The following is a 22,337-nucleotide window of genomic DNA, read 5'->3' on the forward strand; positions in this document are numbered from 1 at the left end:
GAGATCTTCCGGGTTGACTAGGAACTTAAGATTTGGAACACAGGCACTAGAGATGTATTACTACACATGGGCACCGGAGTACCAGCTTTACCTCACCCACAGGAAGCGGGTGCATAGGCCTCAAAGTGCGTCGGGTTTCTTCTATCTGTTCCGTGGAGCTTGAAGACAAAGATGCTGCAGGCGGTCGGTCCGGGAGAGATGCAGTGGATCCAAGAGTGGATCGGAGATGTTGAAGACCTGTAAGCAGAGGGGACAGTGTTCACAGTCACTAGCCAGTGACCAGCGTGGCACCAGGTGGGTACCAGGCGATGTCGGGTGCAAACAGGTGATGAGGGGTAGCTTGTCTCCGCAGCCACGTGGTCCCTGAAGGTCGACGACGTCCAGGAGTCGGCTCACGAGCTGTCCCACGCAGGCTCTCGCTGTCGGCGGTGTCGGCGACTTGATCGAAGCAAACAAGCCTTGGCAAAAGCAATTGCAGGAGGATTCGGAAATCAGCTGTTGGTTCTGACCAGCAAGGTCAGAGGGATTGCTCCTTTGGAGGGGAGCAAGGGCCAGTCTGGAGCAACCAGACCAGCGGTGTTTGTCGTAGATTTCGTCGCCAAGATGGCCACTAGCCAGCGGGCCAGCAACCGGTTAGGCGCGTCGAGTGGCAAAATGCAGAAGGGCCCCACGCAGATCGTGGAGATGCTGGAGGGCTCACCTTTGGTGCAGATGCTGCTCGAGGGTTGGGCTTCTCAGGACCCAAAGCACAACTTGGAGGGAGCCTCGGTTGTTGCACTGGTCAGCTTGTCGTAGTCGTTCCAAGATGGCTGGCTCCACGTGTCTCGGTGCCTCCACGGGTCTCCTCTTTTCAGGGACTGTGGATCGGGCGGTGAGAGGTCTGGAGGTCCAGGTCTTGTCAGTCTCTGGGCTCGGGCTCCGGCGGGAGGCGGCGGCAAAGCAGACGGTGATTCGCTGGATGGTGCTTGCGTTAGCAAGGTGGTCACTCCCTGACCACAGGGGAGATTTTCTTCAGTCTTCTGTGCAGCAGAATGTCGAAGTTCCCGTCTTCTTCTTAGTTTCAAGTTGATTCCAGGATGTCTGAAGTCTTAGGACACAGCTCCTACCTTTATTCGGATTCTAGGGGCCGGACTACCTGCTAGGTCCCTCCCTATGGGTGGGACCAGGAAGGGGGGTGGTTACACCCCCAATCCTTTGTCCAGCTCGCCCCAGGCCCGGGACTGGTGTGCCCCAGGACCGGTTTGAACTGGCATATGCACCGAGGCTCCTTGTGAGCCACAGGCATGTCTGGTTTCTTTCAAGCCCTACCTGACCAATACACAAAATCCTGTCTGGGGTGGTGCACGCACCTCCCCTGGCAGGAAACCCTTTGTCCACACCTCCCAAGCTGGAAGGACTCCCAGCAGCAGGAGGGCAGACTTGTGTCTGTGGTGGCAGCATCCATTTTGTGGAGCTGAGGCTATGTCTGATTTTACCCGGGTTTCAGGTACTGTACATGTCGTGTCCCTCTAGAAGGGTGGAATGCTAACCCCGTCGCCAGAATTGGCGAGGGGTTAGTATTCCAATTCGTATGACACCTTACTCGACATGTTTTGATAAAGCCAAACCAAAGATAGCATTTAACCGCGAGGTTCATAATGCACTTAAGAGTATATGGTATGACGATATCTGGAAACAGTAGAAGGAAGTTGTTCCGACCACTGCAGACAGGCTCAGCTCATGCCAGAGCACCATCTCACATGGAACCAAGCACTCTGCCTTCAGGATTGTTAAGGCCTGCCATAGGAGTGACTCATAGGTTACCAGGTGTCCCATTTAAGGTTAGGTATAGGTATACTACACCTAAGTAAGAGGTGATTACACCAACTTACCCCAGCTGAGTGATCAGCCAGTTGTGTCAGATTGTTAGGCCAAGCCTGGGGTGGCATAATACATGCTGCAGCCCCTGGCAGGCCTTGGGTACACCAATGCCCTGGGTACCTAGTGTACACTGGTACAGGGGCTGACAGGGTGATCCACTTCCAATTGGTTATGCACCTAGGGTGCATAGTTGTAATTTAGTAGAGAGAACAGCAGGCTGGGGGTCTGATTGGCAGGCCCACAGCCTCAATATGTCAAAAACCAGTGAAGCAAAAAGCAAAAATTTGGGGTGACCATAGGATAGCAGACCCTACTCTCCTACACACATCCAGTGCGCTGCAGTTATTTACAAAAATATCATTTGCAATGCAATAGGTCTTGCATTACTGAAAGTTTGAGCTATTGGGGTTGCAAATTATAATGCAATGCCAATAGCTCAAACTTTCAGTAATGCAAGACCTATTGCATTGAAAATGCCTTTTATAAAGGCTGTCCGGTCCCAAACGTAAGAGCATCCTTTGCTTCCTCACCACCCACTCACTTTCCATTGATACCTCTGACCCAATCCTTCCACTTACCCCTTAATTACTCCTCGAACTCCCAATGATCCATATTTTTTTATCTTTCTTTATTTTTTAGTAGCGTCTGGCAGGCGACTCCGCTGGGCTTACAGCGCTTTTGTCAAGTTTTTTTATTTACCATTCCAAGAGGTGTCCACCATCGCGGATTGGGAACTAATAAAAGGTGCACCTAGCATTCCCTTGGTTAGGAATGTGGGCCCCCAAGGTCATCACGTGTGCACAAACCCAGGGAATTATGCTACACTGCAATTTGCCTTGTGTCAATGCTGCAAAGCAGGAGAAAAAAAACCGAGAACTATCAGCTTTACTAATGTCAGTTCTTTTAATGAACCAACGCACACTTAAACATTATCTGCCACCTGACATTTTGGAAATGTGTCAAGCTTGAACTAAGCTTAGAACAACATTAAACATAGCATTTGTTTAGTAAATAGAGGGGGTATTGACCACACAAATTATGGGGCTGGATAAAGATAAACTTGAGATGAGAATTAAAATAATGATGGCAATAATAAATATTTAAAATAATAAGAACGATAGCATTTATGTAGCCTGATTAACAATAGAATGGACAAAAGACTGAATGGGTGCGCTTTGATTTGAACAGGTAGCCATAAAATTACACCTCTGCTGTTTCAAAAGCTGAATATCTATAATGTAGTATCTAAAAGGAACCAGGATTTTATACCACTACTTTAAAACAGATATATTTAAAATAGATGTACCTGGAACGGGTTAAAGTCAAGAGCTCGCACTGGCCCAGTATGCATTTCAGTCTGTCCAATAACTGGTTTGTTCCCTGAGGAGAGGATCTGGGATGCACTGTACAAAGTTATCAATCCATTATCCGCGCCACCTACGATAATCCCAGAGAAATCTGGGGGATCAATTCCATAGTTCCCCCAGACTAGCTTGTGAAACCTAGAAAGAAAAAGAAATACATTTCAGTATTTCTGCAGAGTATAACTACGGGACAAACTAACAATACTCTTTTACATATTAGGCAATATACACACTTTTCTCAGGTATGTTTAGCCTATCTTGTACATTTAAAATAAATTAGTAACTGGACAAATAAATGCAAAAATTATTACATCAAAAGGCGCAACGCAGTGATTATGTATTTATTGTGTTTTATAATGTGGAAAACAAAAAATAAGGAAATAATAAATATGAGAGTCCAAAACGTTTCTTAAGGGCCCGGAGTTACTGAGTGCCATGCCTACCTCTCATGCCCCTTTCTTCCACTGCTGTACATCTTACCTGTTATCCTTACCTCACTTTTGTCGGTTCTCTTACCTCCTAGTTTTCTCTCTTTGTTTCCATTTGATCATGGGAAGGAAATTTCATATACAATTCTATACAGTTGGGGACCTACAAGAGTGATAAAGTGTACTACGGACCAAGGGACTCCTCTGTATGAGGCAAATTGTAGAGGAAATAACAATATGACATATTGGCTGATATTGCCCAGGGCAGAAATGATTTAGGAAAACTTTATTTGAAGAGATTAAGCACTCTATGGGGTAGTCCTACCTCCGTCTTCCAGGTATGATGGTGTGTTAGAAAGTGCAAGGAATATAAAAGTTCCATCTTGGCCAAAATAATGTCGCAAATGTCTGTACACAACCCTAAAACAAGCATTTGCAATGCATTAGGTCTCGCATTTACGCGAGTTTGGGCTATTGACATTGCAAATAACAATGCCTATTGGCATTGTCATTTACAATGCCAATAGCTTTAACTCGTGTTACTGCGAGACCTATTGCATTGCAAATGCTTGTTTTGTTCACCGAATATTTCACCTATGCGTTGGACCTCAATTCGATTTGTGACAATAAAACAGAATAACGGGCAGAAAGTGGCACGCGGGGTGCAGCGAGGGCGTTCATATTGAATCTAGTCAGGAAGCAGTGGCAACATTTCTGCCTTAATTGCGCACAATTGGTGCATGGGAAGCCTTGATAAAATTGATTTCCAGGTATGTTGCACATAGAAAGCACAGTCAAGTTAAACCGGTCACCGTTTAATTGGTGTGTTGTGACTGCGGAACAGAGAGTCCGGCGCGCGCGTTTCAGTGTTTTCAAAGAGGGGCTGCGAATGGCGCACACAGCATTCTGAACTATTTACAGGATCGGATTTGCAATCCCCGGAGGGGTGTCACGCTGTGAGATGTGCTGAAAGCAGTCGGGTCAAGAGTGATTAATGGGCCGCTGGTCAGTGTAGTAACACGGTCCACCTTAGATGTGGCTGTGTAACATCAACTAACTTGATGGCGAGGAACAAATTGTATCTCAAAGCTATTATTATGAAATTCATTGACAACGTGAGCAGCCTCCCGAGGGCATGGCGGGAAAAAAACGTTATGGAATTATATCACACGAACCAAACATAAAACAAGCAGGAAGTGGGATAAGGGAGGGGGTGGCAAATGGTGTGCACTTTCGCGGCCGCTTTGATGTTCTCAGTGGCCGCGCGGCTCACTGAGAACATCAAAGCGGCCGCGAAAGTGATCAGCAGGCTGCCAAATGGTGCAAGCGCCCAGCGCACATGCACTGTAGTTGGCGGCCTGAAAGCACTGGTTTGCACTTTCAAATCCCCCTTTTACAAAAGCTCTTGTGAGAGCAGCGCTAAAGCGCTGGCTCAGGCGAGAACTAAAAAGGACTATGATGTATCCAGCGCTAACGCACTTTAAAAAAAAGTGCATTAACCCTAGCTGCATTTTAGCACTTTATTAAGTTAGTTTAGCCACACTGCAAATCATCTGCACTGCTGTACAGCGTGGCTACAAAACTTTGCCAAAGCCAATAGCTCTCATAGGCGAGAACTATTTGCTATGACAATGCTTGTTTAACATAGGCTCTTCCATAGAAAACACAAACATCTATATTGCTCAAAACTTCCTGTATTAATTTCACCAACTTTCTATGCACACAGAACCAAATGGGTCCACAGATGTGCTTCATAGGTGTGGAGTAAACGATATTTGAAACCATGGTATACAAGGTCTAGCTGAGTAAAATGCTTATAACCCAAAATCAGGCACCTTAGTGGTTCCCAGCCTGGGACTTATGATTGGTCACCTCAAATGTAATCCAGCAACTCTCCTAGAGCATGGAGTAAGATCCCTGGGGGGTCAAGTCCTGAGATTATGGAACAAACTCTTCAGCCTCAGCTCCATTCAGCATCCAGCTATTTTCAATTCTGGATGCTCTCACTTGGATCATCTTTCAACAAGGAAGGATGTGTGGAGAGTATGATGGCCAAGACATTTTCAGGAGCCAAAGTTTTGCACGGTCTAGAATTTTCTGATGCTGCACATCAGATTTGAGCTCTATCTGCCTACCCTAGACTCTGCAGCATTAATTACTATGGGCAACGATGCTGGGAAGATGTTTTTTTCAACTGTCTGAGCTCTGACATTCCCATCTAAGCACAAACAGATGTTCTATGTGACATTCTCTTATAGTGCTCTAAAGAGACCAAAAGGAAATATTTTTGCACTTTATAAAACAAATAAATAATGACCCTTTTAAGGAAAGCAGTTTGGGCAACAATGCTTAATGTTGCAAAGACACAGTAAACTGAGGCCTCCAACACCAGCACCATCTACCGCTATTCTAAGATCAACAAGTATTGCCTTCACCATCAACTATGCCCCATGTGCTGGTCTAATGCAGTCCTCAGTCTGTAGATTAAAGATATGGGTTCCTTAAATAAATGACTGTTGTTGATTGTTTACTGGCTGTCATCAAGAGTGCCAGCCACAAGACTGGAAAAGGATGTGCAGTTTGTTAGGACAGGACAGCATGGGATTTTCAGCAGCGGGGTGGACTCTGCATTTTTAAATGTAATATAGGCCAATTCAGAAGCTAAAGAGGAGTTGAGGATTTCCAATAACAAATAACCTCTGTTAATGAGGAAACAAGCAGGTGTCTGTCGGGCACAGGTTTATCGAGGCGAACAAAGCATTTCTGCTGTTCTGAAAGGAGAGAAATTATCTCGCTGGCTAGCACCATGAACATGCATCCTAACATAATTTTACTTTGTACGTATAGCCCTCAGTGCAGGGACAGCTTAAGGATGTTGGGGGCCCTGGGCCAAACGTATTTTGGGGACCCCTGTTCGAAACTGCTTTGAATTTATGATCCAATTCAAGCTTTTTCATGCCCTCTTTGGCCAGGTCACTGACAGTGCACAGGCACACGTGTCCAAATTCTAAATGCGTTTACATAGAATATTCAGGGATAGTGACATATTTTTAATATGTTAACACAGCAGCAGCTCACTAATATTACTGCAAATAATCTCTGTGACACCCTCCCATTTCTCATATAGGAGGTCCTGTTTTATTCTAATCAAAACTATTTTATGGATGTTGAATGAGACATAAACACAACATTTCTCTGCAAAATGTATGTGATAGAATCGAACACATCACCCACATTAAAATAGAATTAAATGAAAATTGTATTTAAAACAATTATTCAAGATCATAAGGGCAAGGCTCTCTGCAGAACACAGCTAGCTTTATCAGGGGGCCTCAAAGGCTGGGGGGGCCTCAGCCCACTTTGCCCATGATTTAAAACGCCTCGGTGTGAGTCGAGTCTTATTGCTCAACAGCAACCCGTCTCTGGAGCTCAAAACAAAAGAGATAGTAGGAATGACTCACAACAGCTTTTGCATAGAGTATTTAATCAGTCTTGCTAGAGATATGTTGAGCATGAGTGTTAAATTAAATGAGACATTTATGTTCACCTGTCTCTAAAAGACATGCTGTTCCCTCATCCTGAGAATTTTTTTTTTTTACTGTTTTGGCTACTAAAGATACAAGCCGAAATGTGGAAAAAAAGGGCGATGAGGGAGTACTTCAATGTTCCCGTCGCATTGCGTTCAAGTGGAGGACAGTTTATGAGAGGGAGCTAAAACAAAGCGATTTAATAGTTGGCACCCATTCACATATTTTAACATGTGGCATCGTAAAAGATAAATAAATAGAAAAGACTGTAGATAAGTAAAAGTTCATAACGGTTCCAGCATATCCTTAGACTTATAGTATATAGATGCTAAAACGAAAAAATATTATTCCAGTATTGGGACGAGGGAAAGAAGATGCGCAGCTGTCTGACAGCAGAGAAAGCACCGCCTGCTCCTCTGTCCCATTCACATATTTTAACATGTGGCATCGTAAAAGATAAATAAATAGAAAAGACTGTAGATAAGTAAAAGTTCATAACGGTTCCAGCATATCCTTAGACTTATAGTATATAGATGCTAAAACGAAAAAATATTATTCCAGTATTGGGACGAGGGAAAGAAGATGCGCAGCTGTCTGACAGCAGAGAAAGCACCGCCTGCTCCTCTGTCCGGGCTGAGGAACTCTGACGCGAGCGGCCATGCTTGGAAAGGATCATTGTGCTGGAGTGTAGAGGTCAGAGGACGGAGGCCTCTAGATATCAAAAGACTGCCAGAAGAATGGCGGGATTCCCAGCAGCCCCGAGAGGGCTCCATTGTTGATGGGGGACAGTGGGCTCGGACATCAAAGGGCAGCAGTGCCCCCCTAACCCCAGTGCCGTACTGGACATAGACAAGGAGCTGAGCACAGCAGTCCGGATGCCTCTTCACCTCCTCATACCGCAGGGCAGCAGATCAATGCCATCTGCATAACAACATCATGAAACAATACAAACACCCCCACAGCAAAATAATGGAACATTCCACACGAGTCAGTGGTGTCCAGCTATGAAAACGTGATAGTGTATCGTGCTGCCCGGCGTCTACTTAGGCGCGAAGTAACTTGATCATATTATGCCTTTAGGGCAGAAAGGTGTCACCGAAACAGGGAATTGGTCGATTTTCATCGCATTGTAAAGCACAAATTAACAAAGGGCGTGTAAGAAACATAATACCTGAACATGTTTCTTGATTATGGGGCCAGGCTACATACTATTTGTCAACAAGCTTAGGCAACGCGGCCGCGAAAGTGAAAGTGATCGCAACCGCGATTACGATCGCGTGCAACGGAGGGCGCGCGTGCACGTTCACGTGCACTGTAGCTTTTACAAAATGTCTCGGCCAGATCAGCGCAAGCGCTGAATCAGGCGAGACCTAAACAACAGTTAATGGACAGAAGGCAGAACAATGTCATACATTCACCCCAGTACAGAGATTTGGGCCTAAATCCATTGTTTTTTTTGCTCACCATGCCATTCCAGTGTGAAACTAGCCATATGCAAATCAGTCTTCACTCTGTGCCTCATGGGAACAGTCCAGCCCGAACTGCCAAGTTTGCAACCTTGAAAGAAACCTTAAAGGATTCTGAGAACCTGGTCACTGCTGCTTATTAGATTACGGAGTTTACGGAAATCACTTGTCCAGGAAGTTTAAGAGTACTGACGGTAGGGGACGTAGCCAACTACCGACTGGAATGGCTGCAGCTTGAGACAGCTCTGACCAGCCACCGCTGATTCCCCCGTCAATTCAACTTAATTATCCGACACGCACCGCTAGTGTAGGCTGCGGAAGCAAGGGTGAGACCAGCAGTATCCGTACGAGCAGCAAGCCGGCGGAAGAAAGCCTCCGCAAGGGAAGTTAAGACGGCCGCCTGGCAGCGACTCCAACGCGGAGAGCTGAGGTAGCAGGCAGGAGCCAGCTGGAAGTGAAGGAGCGTCAGCTGAGGCGTTGATGCAAGTACGCGGACCACTGGGCCTTGCCTGGGAGCCCTGAGACAGTGGAAGACTGGTACTGGCTGCCATCGATAATGAAACCAGAGCTGTGAGTCCCGTAGTTGAGGGGTCTGCTGATCTTTGGGGCAGCCGCAGCGCCTTGGGAGCAGCGGGATTAATTGACTTTGGGGAGGAAGGGTATTCGGAGGAGGCTGCGACATAACGCTGGAGTTGCAGAGGTGGAGGGGTGGTGAGAACTCACCATCGCTACCTGCTTACCCCTTCCCCATCCCGAGCGGCCCCTGAATAACCTGAATAATTCTGGTGCTCTACCCCCCTTCCACTCGCTGCAACACCGAGTCTGAGCAGGCGCTGCTGGGGGGGGGGGGCGGCTGGTGGACTGGAGTGGTCCCTCACCCTGAGACAGTCCTTATTAAGGTGATAAAGACGGCAGAAAAAGACGCTTAAGACGCCAATGAAGTGTGGTGTGACATCACCAGCACCACTGTGATTAAAAGAGTGGGGGCTGGGAGACAGAACCTGGGTAGAACGTGGTGGGGGTGGAGAGACCCCGACAGGCCACGGGTGAGTGTTTTACGCCTGGTAGGCGGTGGGTTGCTTTCTTACTTCCCCACCGGCCCTCCCCTTTTACTAACGACTGGCGGCAGTGTACCGTGATGTCTACAAAGCGACACGTGACGGGGAGGGAGATACCAATACTTCCCCTAACCAAGTGCTCAGCTCGGGAAAAGATGGTACTCCGACCCTTCACAACGTCATGGCTGCAATACAAAAAGTACAAACCACTCTGGAGAGCAAGATAGACACACTCTCTGTGGAGGTGAACTTGATGCAAGCAGACCTGCATAATATGGGAGCAAGGGTTAAAGAAAACGAAAACTCTATCGCCGTGCTCCAAACTCAGACCAAAACTCTACAAGCTCAAGTGGGTGAATTGAGGGAGCTAATGCAAATGCTAGAGAACAGAATTGTGGATGCCAAGGGACACTCCAGACGTAATAACATTCGCATTCTTGGTGTTCCCGAAAAAGCGGAGGGCCTAAGAGTCAACTTATTTGTGGAAGAGTTGATCCTTCAACATCTCCAGCTCAAAAACCTCTCAAAATATTTCTCGGTGGAGCGCACCCATCAGGTGCCAGGAACGGCGCCACGACTGGGTAACCCCCCTCTTCCAATCATAGCCCAAATATTTTACTTCAGGGACATAGATGTGATACTTCAGGCCGCTCGCTCGGCACCGCCAGTGAAGTGGGAAAACAGCACGGTTAGGTTCTTTACGAACTCTACCTTTCGGGTTCAAAGAATGAGACGGCCGTTCCTGGAGGTAAAGACAGCTCTAAGGAAGAAGGAACTAAAATATGCAATGCTGTTCCCGGCGAGACTAAGAGTTGTATCGGACAACAAAACTTGTTTTTTTGATACCCCGGAGGAAGTCTGGTCCTGTCTGGAGGGATGGCAAACGGTCGGCAGAGGAAGCGGATCCGGGCAAAGTACTGCAGTGAAGATGGGGCCAAACTGAGGAGGACTAACAAATGAAGTCTCTGTATGAGACATAAGGAGACAAGTACATTTTAGAGATAGACTGCCTGCAGTGAAATGCAAAATGGTTTCGCCAACTGAGAGAACTTTGGACAAAGGAACAATGAGTAAAATAGTGAATTTTTTTATTTTTGTGTTTATTTTATAATGTGCATGAATCATCCCCGAAGTGGGATATCTCGGTGCAGCAGGATCAAAAATGCAAGGTGAAGAGCCCAAAAGTTTAAAATAATTCAGTTTTTAATAATTTCCTAAAATTGTAGTGGGCAGTGAATTCTCGTAGGTGTAGGGGAAGTTTGCTCCAAAGATGGGGGGCTAGGAAAGAACAAGCACGGCTACCTGAACGTGTTTTCTTAATGCGTGGTATAATCAGAAGAGACTTATTCGTAGATCTCAAAGACCTTGTAGGTCGATAGAGAATAGGTTTTTCCTTCAAGTAGCTCGGTCCCTTACCATTAAGTACTTTGTGCACTAGGCAACAGATTTTGAAGATGATATGCTTCCGCACTGGCTACCAGTAGAGTGCACGTAATAAAGGAACTGAGGCAGATCTCGCTGGTAGATTGTGAATTAGACGAGCCGCTATATTTTGAACTACCTGGAGCTTGTCCAGGAGGGATTCGTTGATCGCAGCCAAGAAAGCATTTCCATAGTACAGGCGGCTAATCACCAGTGCCTGGACTAGGGTTTTGCATACTGCCAATGAGAGCATTGGAAAGACTCTTCGTAGTATCCTCATAACATGAAAGCAGGAGCCAGTGGTGGGTACCACTTGGTCTTTCATGGTCAACTTTTGATCAAATTTTATACCTAGGTTTTTCACAGATGTTTTTGGAATAGGTAGTGATCCTAATTCAGGCAGCCACCACTAAGGAGACCATAACAATTGAGCAGCACCCAAAAGCATGATTTCAGTTTTACCACCATTTAGTTGGAGACAATTGGCAGTGATCCAGGCTGTAATAGCTTTCATGCCTTCAGTGAAATGCTCTCTTGTCTCGGACAGGTCTTTGTCAAAGGCTAACAGAAGTTGGGTATCGTCGGAGTATGAGATAGGTGCAAAACCATGGGCTCTAATGAGGTTTTCAAGAGGAGTGACATATATGTTGAATAGTTTGGAGCTCAAACAGGAACCCTTGGGCACTCCTTTGTTTATTATCATGTTACGTGACCGAAAAGGTCCTAGATGAATGGTCTGGGTTCGGTCAGACAGATAGTTTCTAAACCACTCTAGCACCAGGCCCTGGATACCTATCTCCTCCAGTCTCCGTATCAGTCTAGGATGAGGTATCGTATCGAAGGCTGCCGACAAATCTAACAGCACAAGCATAGATGGAAGATTTTTGTCTTGGCAGCTTCTAATATGGTCTGTAACAGCCAAGAGTGCAGTTTCGGTGCTGTGCATTGGTCTGAAGCCTGACTGAGATGAATCTAGGATCCTATTCAACTCAAGATGGTCCATCAGTTGTTTATTGGTATTACTTTCTATTATTTTGCTAGCCCAGGGAAGGAGTGATATAGGACGATAGTTGGAAGAATCTGTAGTAGGAAGGTTATTTTGGTGATTGGGCAAATGTAGAAGTTCAGGGAGTCTATCTGGCCTTGGGTCTTAGAATAACGATTCCCAGAGCGGTGTTAGTCGCAATGATCCTACAGTGGGCAAACGTTCATCCAGGTGATAATGTAAACCGGTGGTGTGTATATGAGACTGAATGGGGGGGTGGGGGGATGGGAGGGTGGGTGGGGTCACGGCAGGGGCTGCGGGCTCCGCTCCTCAGGTGTTTAAAATGTGCTTTGATGTTAGAAGCGCTCTGCATAGTTGGGGTGCCGGGCAGTTTGAGCCCGTAGTGCAGGGGGGCAGGGAGGGGGGTGAAGTTAAGAGCTGGGATTATTTTGGTTGTAAGAGGTTTTGCCATATACGACAATTGGGGTGCCAGCAAGCAAGGTTTGACAATTTGTGGACTAAATCGTGGCCCCACATATCACCCTCTCCATACAGTATGGAACTGACCTAATTTGAAGTTATGTCTGTAAAGGTTTCGAGAGGAGCTCGGAATGAACACGATCACGCAGTCGGCCCCCAGAAATTGGACATTGTGGTCCCCCGGAGGGGAAATAAAGGGTTTAAGGTGATGTCCTGGAAGGTCAATGGGATGGGAGACAGAATAAAAAGTGGGATAGTCCTCCAATATTTGAAAAGACATGCACCAGATGTGGTCCTCCTACAGGAGACGCACATCCAGAGCACACAAGATGCGGCGCTCAACCGATAGGGCTATAAATGAATTGCACGCTCTGGATATACTAGGGGCTCTCGAGAAGTTGGTATATTAATGCGCACTTCCTTTCCCTTTAAGAATCCAAGGGTAACAAATGACCTCCAGGGAATGGCTGCGGTTACGGGTGGCTGGGATGGTCACGTCTTTAATATCATCTCACTGTATATCCCCCTCAAACAATCCCTGGTTCTGCCAAAACTGGGGGCTCTCCTTTTGAATCTCCCGGAGAAGGTGATGGTCATCGGTGGTGACAGTAATGCGCCTCTGTCCCTGACACTAGGCCATCTTCCACCGCGACTGCAAGACTAGGCGGGTACAATATTAGCTGACTTTGTGTCTGCCATACGCCTACACAATATCTGGAGGGGCCTCAATTCTAATTCATGAGAGTACACATATCTCTCGGGGGCACATGGTAGCATGTCATGTATTGATTACTTTTTCACACTGGCCCAGCTGGCAACCCAGTTTAGACAAGCTTACAATATGGCCCAGGGAATATCAGACCATTCTCCAATCTGTGTCCAGTACGAAATGTCAGAGCTCAAGCCAAAACGCCTGGGCAGCTTTAACCCCTGGTACTTTCAAATCCCCTCGATTAGAGCCAAAATGTATGAAACAACTGATCAATACATAACAGAAAACACTGGCACAGTGGACTCGGCCTGCACACTTTGGGAGGCTTATTAGGCAGTGATCAGGGGGCAGGGAATCTCTCTCATGGTGGGAGAAAAAAACACAGACGCGTGCACAATTGGAGGCGATAGAACGAAGCATCCTCGCCCTGGAAGCAAGCCTGATCAGTAATAATGACATGGGAATTAAGCATCAGTTGAGTTTGAAGAAAGCTGAGTTTAAGGCAAGAGCTGAAGAGAATGCGAAAGTCAGGTGTCAGGCGATGCAGCAAAACCTCTATGAAGTGGGAGACAAGGCAAGTTAATTGCTGACGTGGTTGGATAGGAAATTGGGTCCAGGAAGTGCAGAGGAGGGATGGAACCCCTGTTCGGGGTGGGAGTCAGATAGATGCTTCGCAGATTATTATGAGCATCTATGTTTCAGATTCCAGCACTACCACGGTGACCTCACTGGAGCTACTGGCTGCGCTTAGATTGCTGCGTCTTGGGCCAGAGGAAAAGGGATTATTAGAGCAGGACTTGGCGGAGTCTGAAATAACCAAAGCGATTACAGACCTTCGATCACGTAAAGCCGGAGGTGCTAACGGGCTTCTGATTGAACTATATAAAATTACATCAACTAAAATGACACCCCTGTTGCATAAAATGCTTAACGAAAGCTGCAACAAAGGAATGCTCCCCAGAGACCAGCGTATAGCGAATATCGCAGTGATCCCAAAACCAGGTAAGCCCCCAAACGACTTCGGCTCATAGAGGCCGATTTCTCTGTTGAATGCCGAGCCTAAAATCCTGGCCAAGCTTCTGGCTAACCGTCTAATCCCGATGATTGATTTTCTGGTCCACCCTGACCAATCAGGCTTCATGCCAAGACGTAACACTGCTCTTAATCTTAGACGATTGCAAGGGGTGATCGGCAGAGCAGGGACCATTGAGGAAGATGCGCTGGTAGTGTCCCTGGATGCAAGCATAGCGTTCGACAAGGTGGAATGGCACTTTTTGTTCGAAGTACTGGAGAGACTGGGTTTCGGGACTCGTTTTTTAAGTTGGATCAGGCTCTTGTATGCGGAGCCCCATGCACAGGTCTCGATAAACGGGAGTGGGTCTAGAGTGTTTGAACTTCGGAGGGGGACGCGACAGGGATGCCCGCTTTCGCACCAGTTGTTTGTGTTGGTCCTAGAACCCTTGGCAGCCTTGATTCGGGAAGATCCCATGATCCGTGGGCTATGTTGGACCCCAGAGTGGGAGGATAAAATTCCTCTCTAAGCAGACGATGTTCTGCTGTATGTAGCAAACCCGAGGGTCACCATCCATAGGCAGTTCAATATATTCAACCTATTCCGCAAATATTCGCGATACACAATCAATTGGGACAAGTCAGTGATTTACGTATTAGCAGGAGACCAGCCTGTACTCCCCAGGGGATGGCAACTCCGAAAAGATACAAAGGGATTTCGATATTTGGGCATATACATCACTAAAGATCGTAAGAGCTTTTATGAGCAAAATTTGGCCCTCCCTGTTGCACCGTCTGCAGTGTGACATTCAACACTGGCGATCGCTACCACTCTCCTTTCCGGGTAGAGTGGCACTTTTTAAAATGATGGCTTTGCCCAGATTCCTCTATGAGCTCCACAACACGCCCTATCCAGTGCCCCCGGTATACTTTCAACAAATTGATGCATCAGAAGAACAGCTGTTGTGGGATGGGGGAGCGGCCCGAATCTCATTAATAAAATTGACCAGGGGATGGTATGATAGAGGTATTGCACTTCCGTCGCTTAGACATTATTACTGGGTGGCCCAGCTCACAGCCATTAATCATTGGGTATATCAATCCAGAGTGAGCCCGCATATAGGATGGACCGTCACAACATGCAACCAGGAGGATACCTTTCGGGCGCTGTGAGAAGTTGGCCTGGTATATGCTGACCACTAATTAAAGTGGGCACCTTGTACCAGTCCAAACAACCCTTATTGATGATTAGGTTAAAGACAACCTTTATTGAAAGCTATCCTAGTGGTAGCTATGGAGAGCAGCCTTCAGGCTAAGTCTCGAAGGAATGTAAAGCAGCTTGTTTTACCAGATTAGAACCTCCTGAATGACCAAATGAAAGGAGAACCACACAAGGAATATATAAAATATATGTATTTATTACTAAACACTCTCTACTAACCTCTTTATGAGATTAGAGAACACAGCACACATTATTAAATCACTAGAACGACAGTAAATAGAACAATACACAGCGGGCTCCAGGGGGAGACCGAACCATATACTAAGAAAGTGGTATAACAACCACGAGTTGACTAGACACAGTGCCTAGAGCACGTTGAATCGCTGGGACCCCAAGGAACCACCCAAAGTAGTGACACAGGGGACCCATGGAGGACGGGTGCAGTGTGAGAACACAGACGAGAGCTCCGTACAACTCTATGGGAAAGTCGCGTTGGAATTTTAAAGATTAAGGACGCTTCGGAGAGGACTTTGAGCAAACCCTTTCAAACATAGAAGATTCTAAGGCCACCCTTGAGAGTACCGAGGTACCAGAGAAGCCGGGTGCATATGGGTCAAGTGATGTCGGAAACCTTAGTCGTTTTCAATGGCGTAATGCGAAAAAGTGCTGCTGCCGGGAAGAGAAAAGTGTCCGGTGTGATCCAAGCCTGGATCGGAGATAAGAAGAATCTGAAAGCAGAGGGGACAGAGTCTGGGTCACTTTGCAGTGACCAGGGGCACGATAGACGAATGCCCACCGATGTCGGGTGTTTCAGGTGAGTAGAGGTGAAGCTTGACTCTGCAGCCAAGGGAACCAGGAGACGCTGACGATGACCAAAGTCTAGAGGTGAGCTGTCCCACGAAGGATGTCGAGTGCTGGGGGGTCAGAGTCCGGATTGAACACCAAAAAGCCTTGGCAACTCCAACCCACGCGGGCAGAGGAAAGATGCTTCGGTGAGGACCAGCAAGGTCCTGGGGATTCTCCAAGCTATGGAGATTCAGGGCACGTCTGGAGCAACCAGGAAAGCCCACGGAAAGTCAAAGTTACCTTCACAGGGACCCACAGGTCGACGGACCAGGGATCTCTAAGGGGCCTCGAGCTGAATAACAAAATACCCGCCCACGGAACACTCGTGGAGTGTAGGCCAGAAATCTTCGGTGGAATTACTGCTCGGGATCAGGACTATAAGTAGCCCAAAGCACAGCCTCAGGGATCGCCAAAAAGCATATGCTGCTGCAAAAGAACGCGGTGCACAGGGGTTCGGGTTGCACGGTCCCCACAAGGAATACGGGCCTCAGATTTGCTGAGAGCACAGATCAACCTCAGAGTCCTCGGGAACCCACCTCCTATGTTGCAGATATCTTCGGAGTCCTCAGGAGCTCAGGAAATACAAACTGGTCAGATGCGTTTTAGGTGCCTGCCTTGCAGGGGAGTAACTCCTTTACTCCAAGGGAGATTCTTCAGTCATCCAGCATTGTGCAGATCGTCAAAGTACTTGGTTTCTGTAGCAGAGTTTAGTCCAGGTAAAATCTAAAGTCCTGTAGTCAGGGGTTCCTACTTTATACCCAAGGAAGAGGTGGGACATACTCTGGGGACCCACCTATGGACGGGTCAGGACAGAGGGGTGGCTACACCCATGTCCTTTGTCCAGATTCGCACCAGATCAGGAGCAAATGGCTCCTGCAACCGGTTTGAGCTGGACTATGCACAGGGCACCAAATTTGCCCCCAGTGCAGACATCAAAGCACTCTCAGTGTGCACCCACCCAGCCCCAAATACACTAAAGCCTGTCTGGGAGGTGATCACACCTCCCTGTGACAGGTAACCTATTGCCAGGCCGTCCTCTGCTCGAGCTTCATCCAGCAGCAGGAGGACAGACTCGTGTCTGTGGCTAGCAGCATCCATTGTGTGATGTTCAGGTTCTGAAAAGCTGGTACCGGGTGTACCGGTGTTCACATAAGTCCCTCTAGTAGGGTAGAATCATACCTCCTACACCAGTTACTGGTGTGGAGGTATGATTCCAAGGTGTTTGACACCAAACACAACATGTTTCTATGCAGCAGTTTTAAAGTTAGCATTTACCGCAAGCTTATAATGCACTTAAATATATATGATTGGCTGCATCACAAACAACCCCGGAAAATAGGTTCCGAAGGCTGCAGAGGGGCTCTGCTCATGCAGGTGCACCCTCTCACATAAAACCCAGCACCCTGCCTTCAGGATTGATAAGGCCTGCCATAGGGGTGACTGATAGGTTTATATGTGCAGTGATATAGAATAGATAAAGTGAACCTATATCTAAGTAAGGGGTGTATGCACCACCTTACACAGGCTGCTGTACCAGACCTGTGGTGTCCTTTTGAATGGTCTCTCGGGGTGGCATAATAAATGCTGCAGCACCTAGGAGGCCTCTGGGGTACCTATGCCCTGGGAACATATATACTAGGGACTGATAAGGGTACCCCAGAATCCAATCTGGAGTGTACCTAAAGTACATGCAATCAATTTAGAGGAGAAAGCAGCTAGACTGGGGTCCTGGATAGCAGGATCCCAATCAATCTAAGTCAAAAACAGTAAAACATCAGCAAAAAGTGGGGGTAACTATAAGAAGCAGATGGTGAAGGTGCGGTTGACTCCTTTTATCCCCCGACCTCTACTTCGCTTCGAATCTGGCAGGAAGGTTCAAAGGCACTGTGTTGGCGGGGTAGAATTACTCTGGTGTCTGCCCTGTGGGATTCGAGGAGACTAGGCCTGCTGGGGCTTAGAGTGAGCTTTGCTGGATGGGACATGATTGGGATTTCGAAAATGGGCGACCTCTGGGAGGGTGGGGACATTAAGACCTTTCCGGCTCTGCAGAAGGAATATCAAATGACACATTCTGAAACTTTTAGATATCTCCAAATTACAAACGCACTAATGGTGGCAATCCCCAAGGGGACTGTACTGCTGGAGGCCTCCCCACTGGAAGACAAGATATTAGATGGCTATTTCAACGTAAAAGCGACATCATTGGTTTACCGGAAATTTATGAATAATCTGCCAGACCCCTTGACAGTGTTGCGGAGTAGGTGAGAAAAAGACCGGGGTGCATTGGATGATGAGTGGGTGGAAGCAATGGCCCCGCCCAGGGAGGTGGCCATAAGACTGCACTTTAGATTAATACAACTTAAGATTCTTCATAGAGTTTATTATGCATGTACCACACAGGTAAAAATGGGGATACTCACCTCGCCATAGTGCCCGCGGGGGTTTGGGTAGGAGGGTACCTTCCTCTACCTAATGTGGGAGTGTCCACCACTTCAACAGGATTGGAAAGCACTATTGAGGACCATGTGGGAGGTTTATAAGGTGGAGGAGGACAAGTCACAACAATGGTGTCTGTTAAATATTTGGGGCGATTCGTACCTTACAAATGCTGAGCGCACATAGGTAACATTGGAATTTATTATCACAAAACGCAATATAGCAAAGAAATGGAGGGCGCTAGATGCCCAGACACTGAAAGAATGGGAAATGGATCTGGACTGGTTAATGCAGGCGGAAAGAGTAGCAGATACCCAAAAAAATGAACAAATATTTGGGGGTATGTGGAACAGTTATCGGGGAATGATGTGTAGCCCAGTTGCAGGACAAGATCAAGAGCGGGAGACAAAATAATCGACTGATGTGCTGGGGTATGGGTGTGGCTGTTTTTTTTTATGTACTATAGTAGGACTGTTGTCAACTTACTAGTTGGTACGGGAATTGTCGGAACTATTGCAGTATGTATCCGTTGAAGATATGGCATGGTTTTAATTTGATGTTTATAAATGAAATAATAAAAAAATTAAATTAAAATAAAAAAGTTCCGACGGTAACTGAAACATTATTAGGATGTAGGTGTCAGAAAAGTTCTGTTGCACAATGAAGTCTTGGTACAAGAAAGCACATAAGTATAATCACATTCCTAAAAGTCAATACTGTTTTTGTTACAATGCTAACTCCAAGAGTTTGGCTGTTGAATTGTATACAGGGGTAAGGGCAGCATGAGAAACTTTGGTTTCATAGCCAAATGTTCTTTTGGTTTCACTCAAAACCAATACAGATGTGCTAAAATTAATAATATGGTTAACAATTAGGAATTTAAACTATTTTAAGAAAAACAAATAGGGAAAAACTCTTAAAGAAAAAGCAGGCTTCAGTAATCTTTGTCAAAGTTTGACCATGACAGGCTCAGAAAAAGGGAAGAAGAAAAGGTTTAGGTTTGGCGAGACTAGAAAAACAGGAAGGGAAGGTGGAAGGTTAAAGTGGTGCTGCATAGGAAAATATATGTGGAGGTGGGACTAAAGGGCAAGAGACAACAAGCCAGGAGGGTGTTATGCCTGCTGTTCAGCCAGTATGAGTGTGCTGTGTGGAATGTTGGTGCATGGTGATGCATTGGAATGTTGGGAGCCTGTAAGTGTCAGTTTAAGTATGGGCTGAGCAGCAGGAAGGCAGCTCCTGGTGAGGCTCTTCATTGAAGCTACTTAGTAAACCATCTTATCTTAATCTACACCTCGACCTCCAGACATCATTTTGTAGTACAACAGAGGGGTAAATGAGGAAGGAAGTGGCCAAGGAGTGGAAAGCAAGCTAGAGGGACAATCGTGCAGTTAAGGGTACATCCCATGTGGATAGAAACTGTGGGAGGAGTGACAGTTTGCTTAAAGTATGTTTTTTCATCTTTATCACACAGAACCACTATTTCAGGTATATACTTCAGGACGCGGAGATACACCAGAAGACGAACAGATGCTTACTCTTTTCAGCCAAGTATGGAATAGAACAATATCTATGGCTTTTCTAAAAAGATCAGTAAAAATCTCTTTGTTTCTTCAAACGATCTGCCCAATCATATATATTACTAGGAAATACTAAGAAATGCATAGACTTTCACATGGTAGGGGCGGGGGGGGGGGGGGGGGGGGGAGTCTTCAATGTCCCCAAGATTATGTAACCAGATACAGAATATCTTTTTTTTTTAAACAAATTTTATTAAATGATTGCATTACAGTTGCTGAGCCCTGACCTCCAGGTACGTCAGCCAGGCAGATGTATCACAATAACAACAGCACAATCCATTTTGTTTTACTGTTAAACGAAGAACATACTACACCTACGGATACAGAATATCTTAACAGAAATAAAGTGATCAAACTGAACAATTTTCTTTTGTGCATACATTCTCCCATTACCTATCAAAAATAATATTTAAATTATTTGACATTTGGTCAATTTGCACCTTCATTCACAAATCTTTAGCTTGAATAACCTGCCCTTTGTATATTGCTAATTATCAACTTGTAAATTGAGGTCTAGGCCTTATCTATGAGAGTGTTATACTGTATAGAACTTTTTTCTGTCTAGAATTTCTGTGTTACAACAAACAAATGATGGACGTAATGCTGACAATGCAGACATTCTCCCCCAGTCAAGAGATCTGGGTTAAATCCATCGTTCTTTTGCCCACTACGCCACCCCAGTTTAGACATGGCCATATGCAAATCAGTCTTGACCCTGTGCCTCATGGGAACAGTCCAGCCCGAACTTCCAAGCCATGTCTTCCCTGGACCGGAATCAAGCATCCTAGGACCGGTTTCTGGCTATCAGCCGTCATCAGCCAGGATAGCTTGACTCCAGTGGCGTAGTGAGCATGGGTCCCACGTCTGGGAATACCCATCCCACTTAGGGCGAAAGGCGTTACAACAAACAAATGATGGACGGAATGCTGACAATGCAGACATTCTCCCCCAGTCAAGAGATCTGGGTTAAATCCATCGTTCTTTTGCCCACTACGCCACCCCAGTTTAGACATGGCCATATGCAAATCAGTCTTGACCCTGTGCCTCATGGGAACAGTCCAGCCCGAACTGCCAAGCCATGTCTTCCCTGGACCGGAATCAAGCATCCTAGGACCGGTTTCTGGCTATCAGCCGTCATCAGCCAGGATAGCTTGACTCCAGTGGCGTAGTGAGCATGGGTCCCACGTCTGGGAATACCCATCCCACTTAGGGCGAAAGGCGTTACAACAAACAAATGATGGACGGAATGCTGACAATGCAGACATTCTCCCCCAGTCAAGAGATCTGGGTTAAATCCATCGTTCTTTTGCCCACTACGCCACCCCAGTTTAGACATGGCCATATGCAAATCAGTCTTGACCCTGTGCCTCATGGGAACAGTCCAGCCCGAACTGCCAAGCCATGTCTTCCCTGGACTGGAATCAAGCATCCTAGGACCGGTTTCTGGCTATCAGCCGTCATCAGCCAGGATAGCTTGACTCCAGTGGCGTAGTGAGCATGGGTCCCACGTCTGGGAATACCCATCCCACTTAGGGCGAAAGGCGTTACAACAAACAAATGATGGACGGAATGCTGACAATGCAGACATTCTCCCCCAGTCAAGAGATCTGGGTTAAATCCATCGTTCTTTTGCCCACTACGCCACCCCAGTTTAGACATGGCCATATGCAAATCAGTCTTGACCCTGTGCCTCATGGGAACAGTCCAGCCCGAACTGCCAAGCCATGTCTTCCCTGGACCGGAATCAAGCATCCTAGGACCGGTTTCTGGCTATCAGCCGTCATCAGCCAGGATAGCTTGACTCCAGTGGCGTAGTGAGCATGGGTCCCACGTCTGGGAATACCCATCCCACTTAGGGCGAAAGGCGTTACAACAAACAAATGATGGACGGAATGCTGACAATGCAGACATTCTCCCCCAGTCAAGAGATCTGGGTTAAATCC

At 46.6% G+C, this 22,337-nt stretch overlaps 1 protein-coding gene across 2 annotated transcripts in view; it reads right to left on the minus strand.

The window, feature by feature from the left end:
• The window catches only part of SEC31B (SEC31 homolog B, COPII component), a 1,155,786-nt gene that overhangs the window by 1,020,890 nt on the left and 112,559 nt on the right, over nucleotides 1-22,337 (minus strand). For both annotated transcript variants that reach the window (XM_085603885.1, XM_085603887.1), the window contains exon 4: nucleotides 3,167-3,362. In XM_085603885.1, coding sequence (XP_085460011.1) covers nucleotides 3,167-3,362 — 196 coding nt within the window. The remainder of the gene's footprint in view (nucleotides 1-3,166; nucleotides 3,363-22,337) is intronic.

Source organism: Triturus cristatus, chromosome 1_2 (genome assembly GCF_964204655.1).
Source record: "Triturus cristatus chromosome 1_2, aTriCri1.1, whole genome shotgun sequence".
Lineage (NCBI taxonomy): Eukaryota > Metazoa > Chordata > Amphibia > Caudata > Salamandridae > Triturus > Triturus cristatus.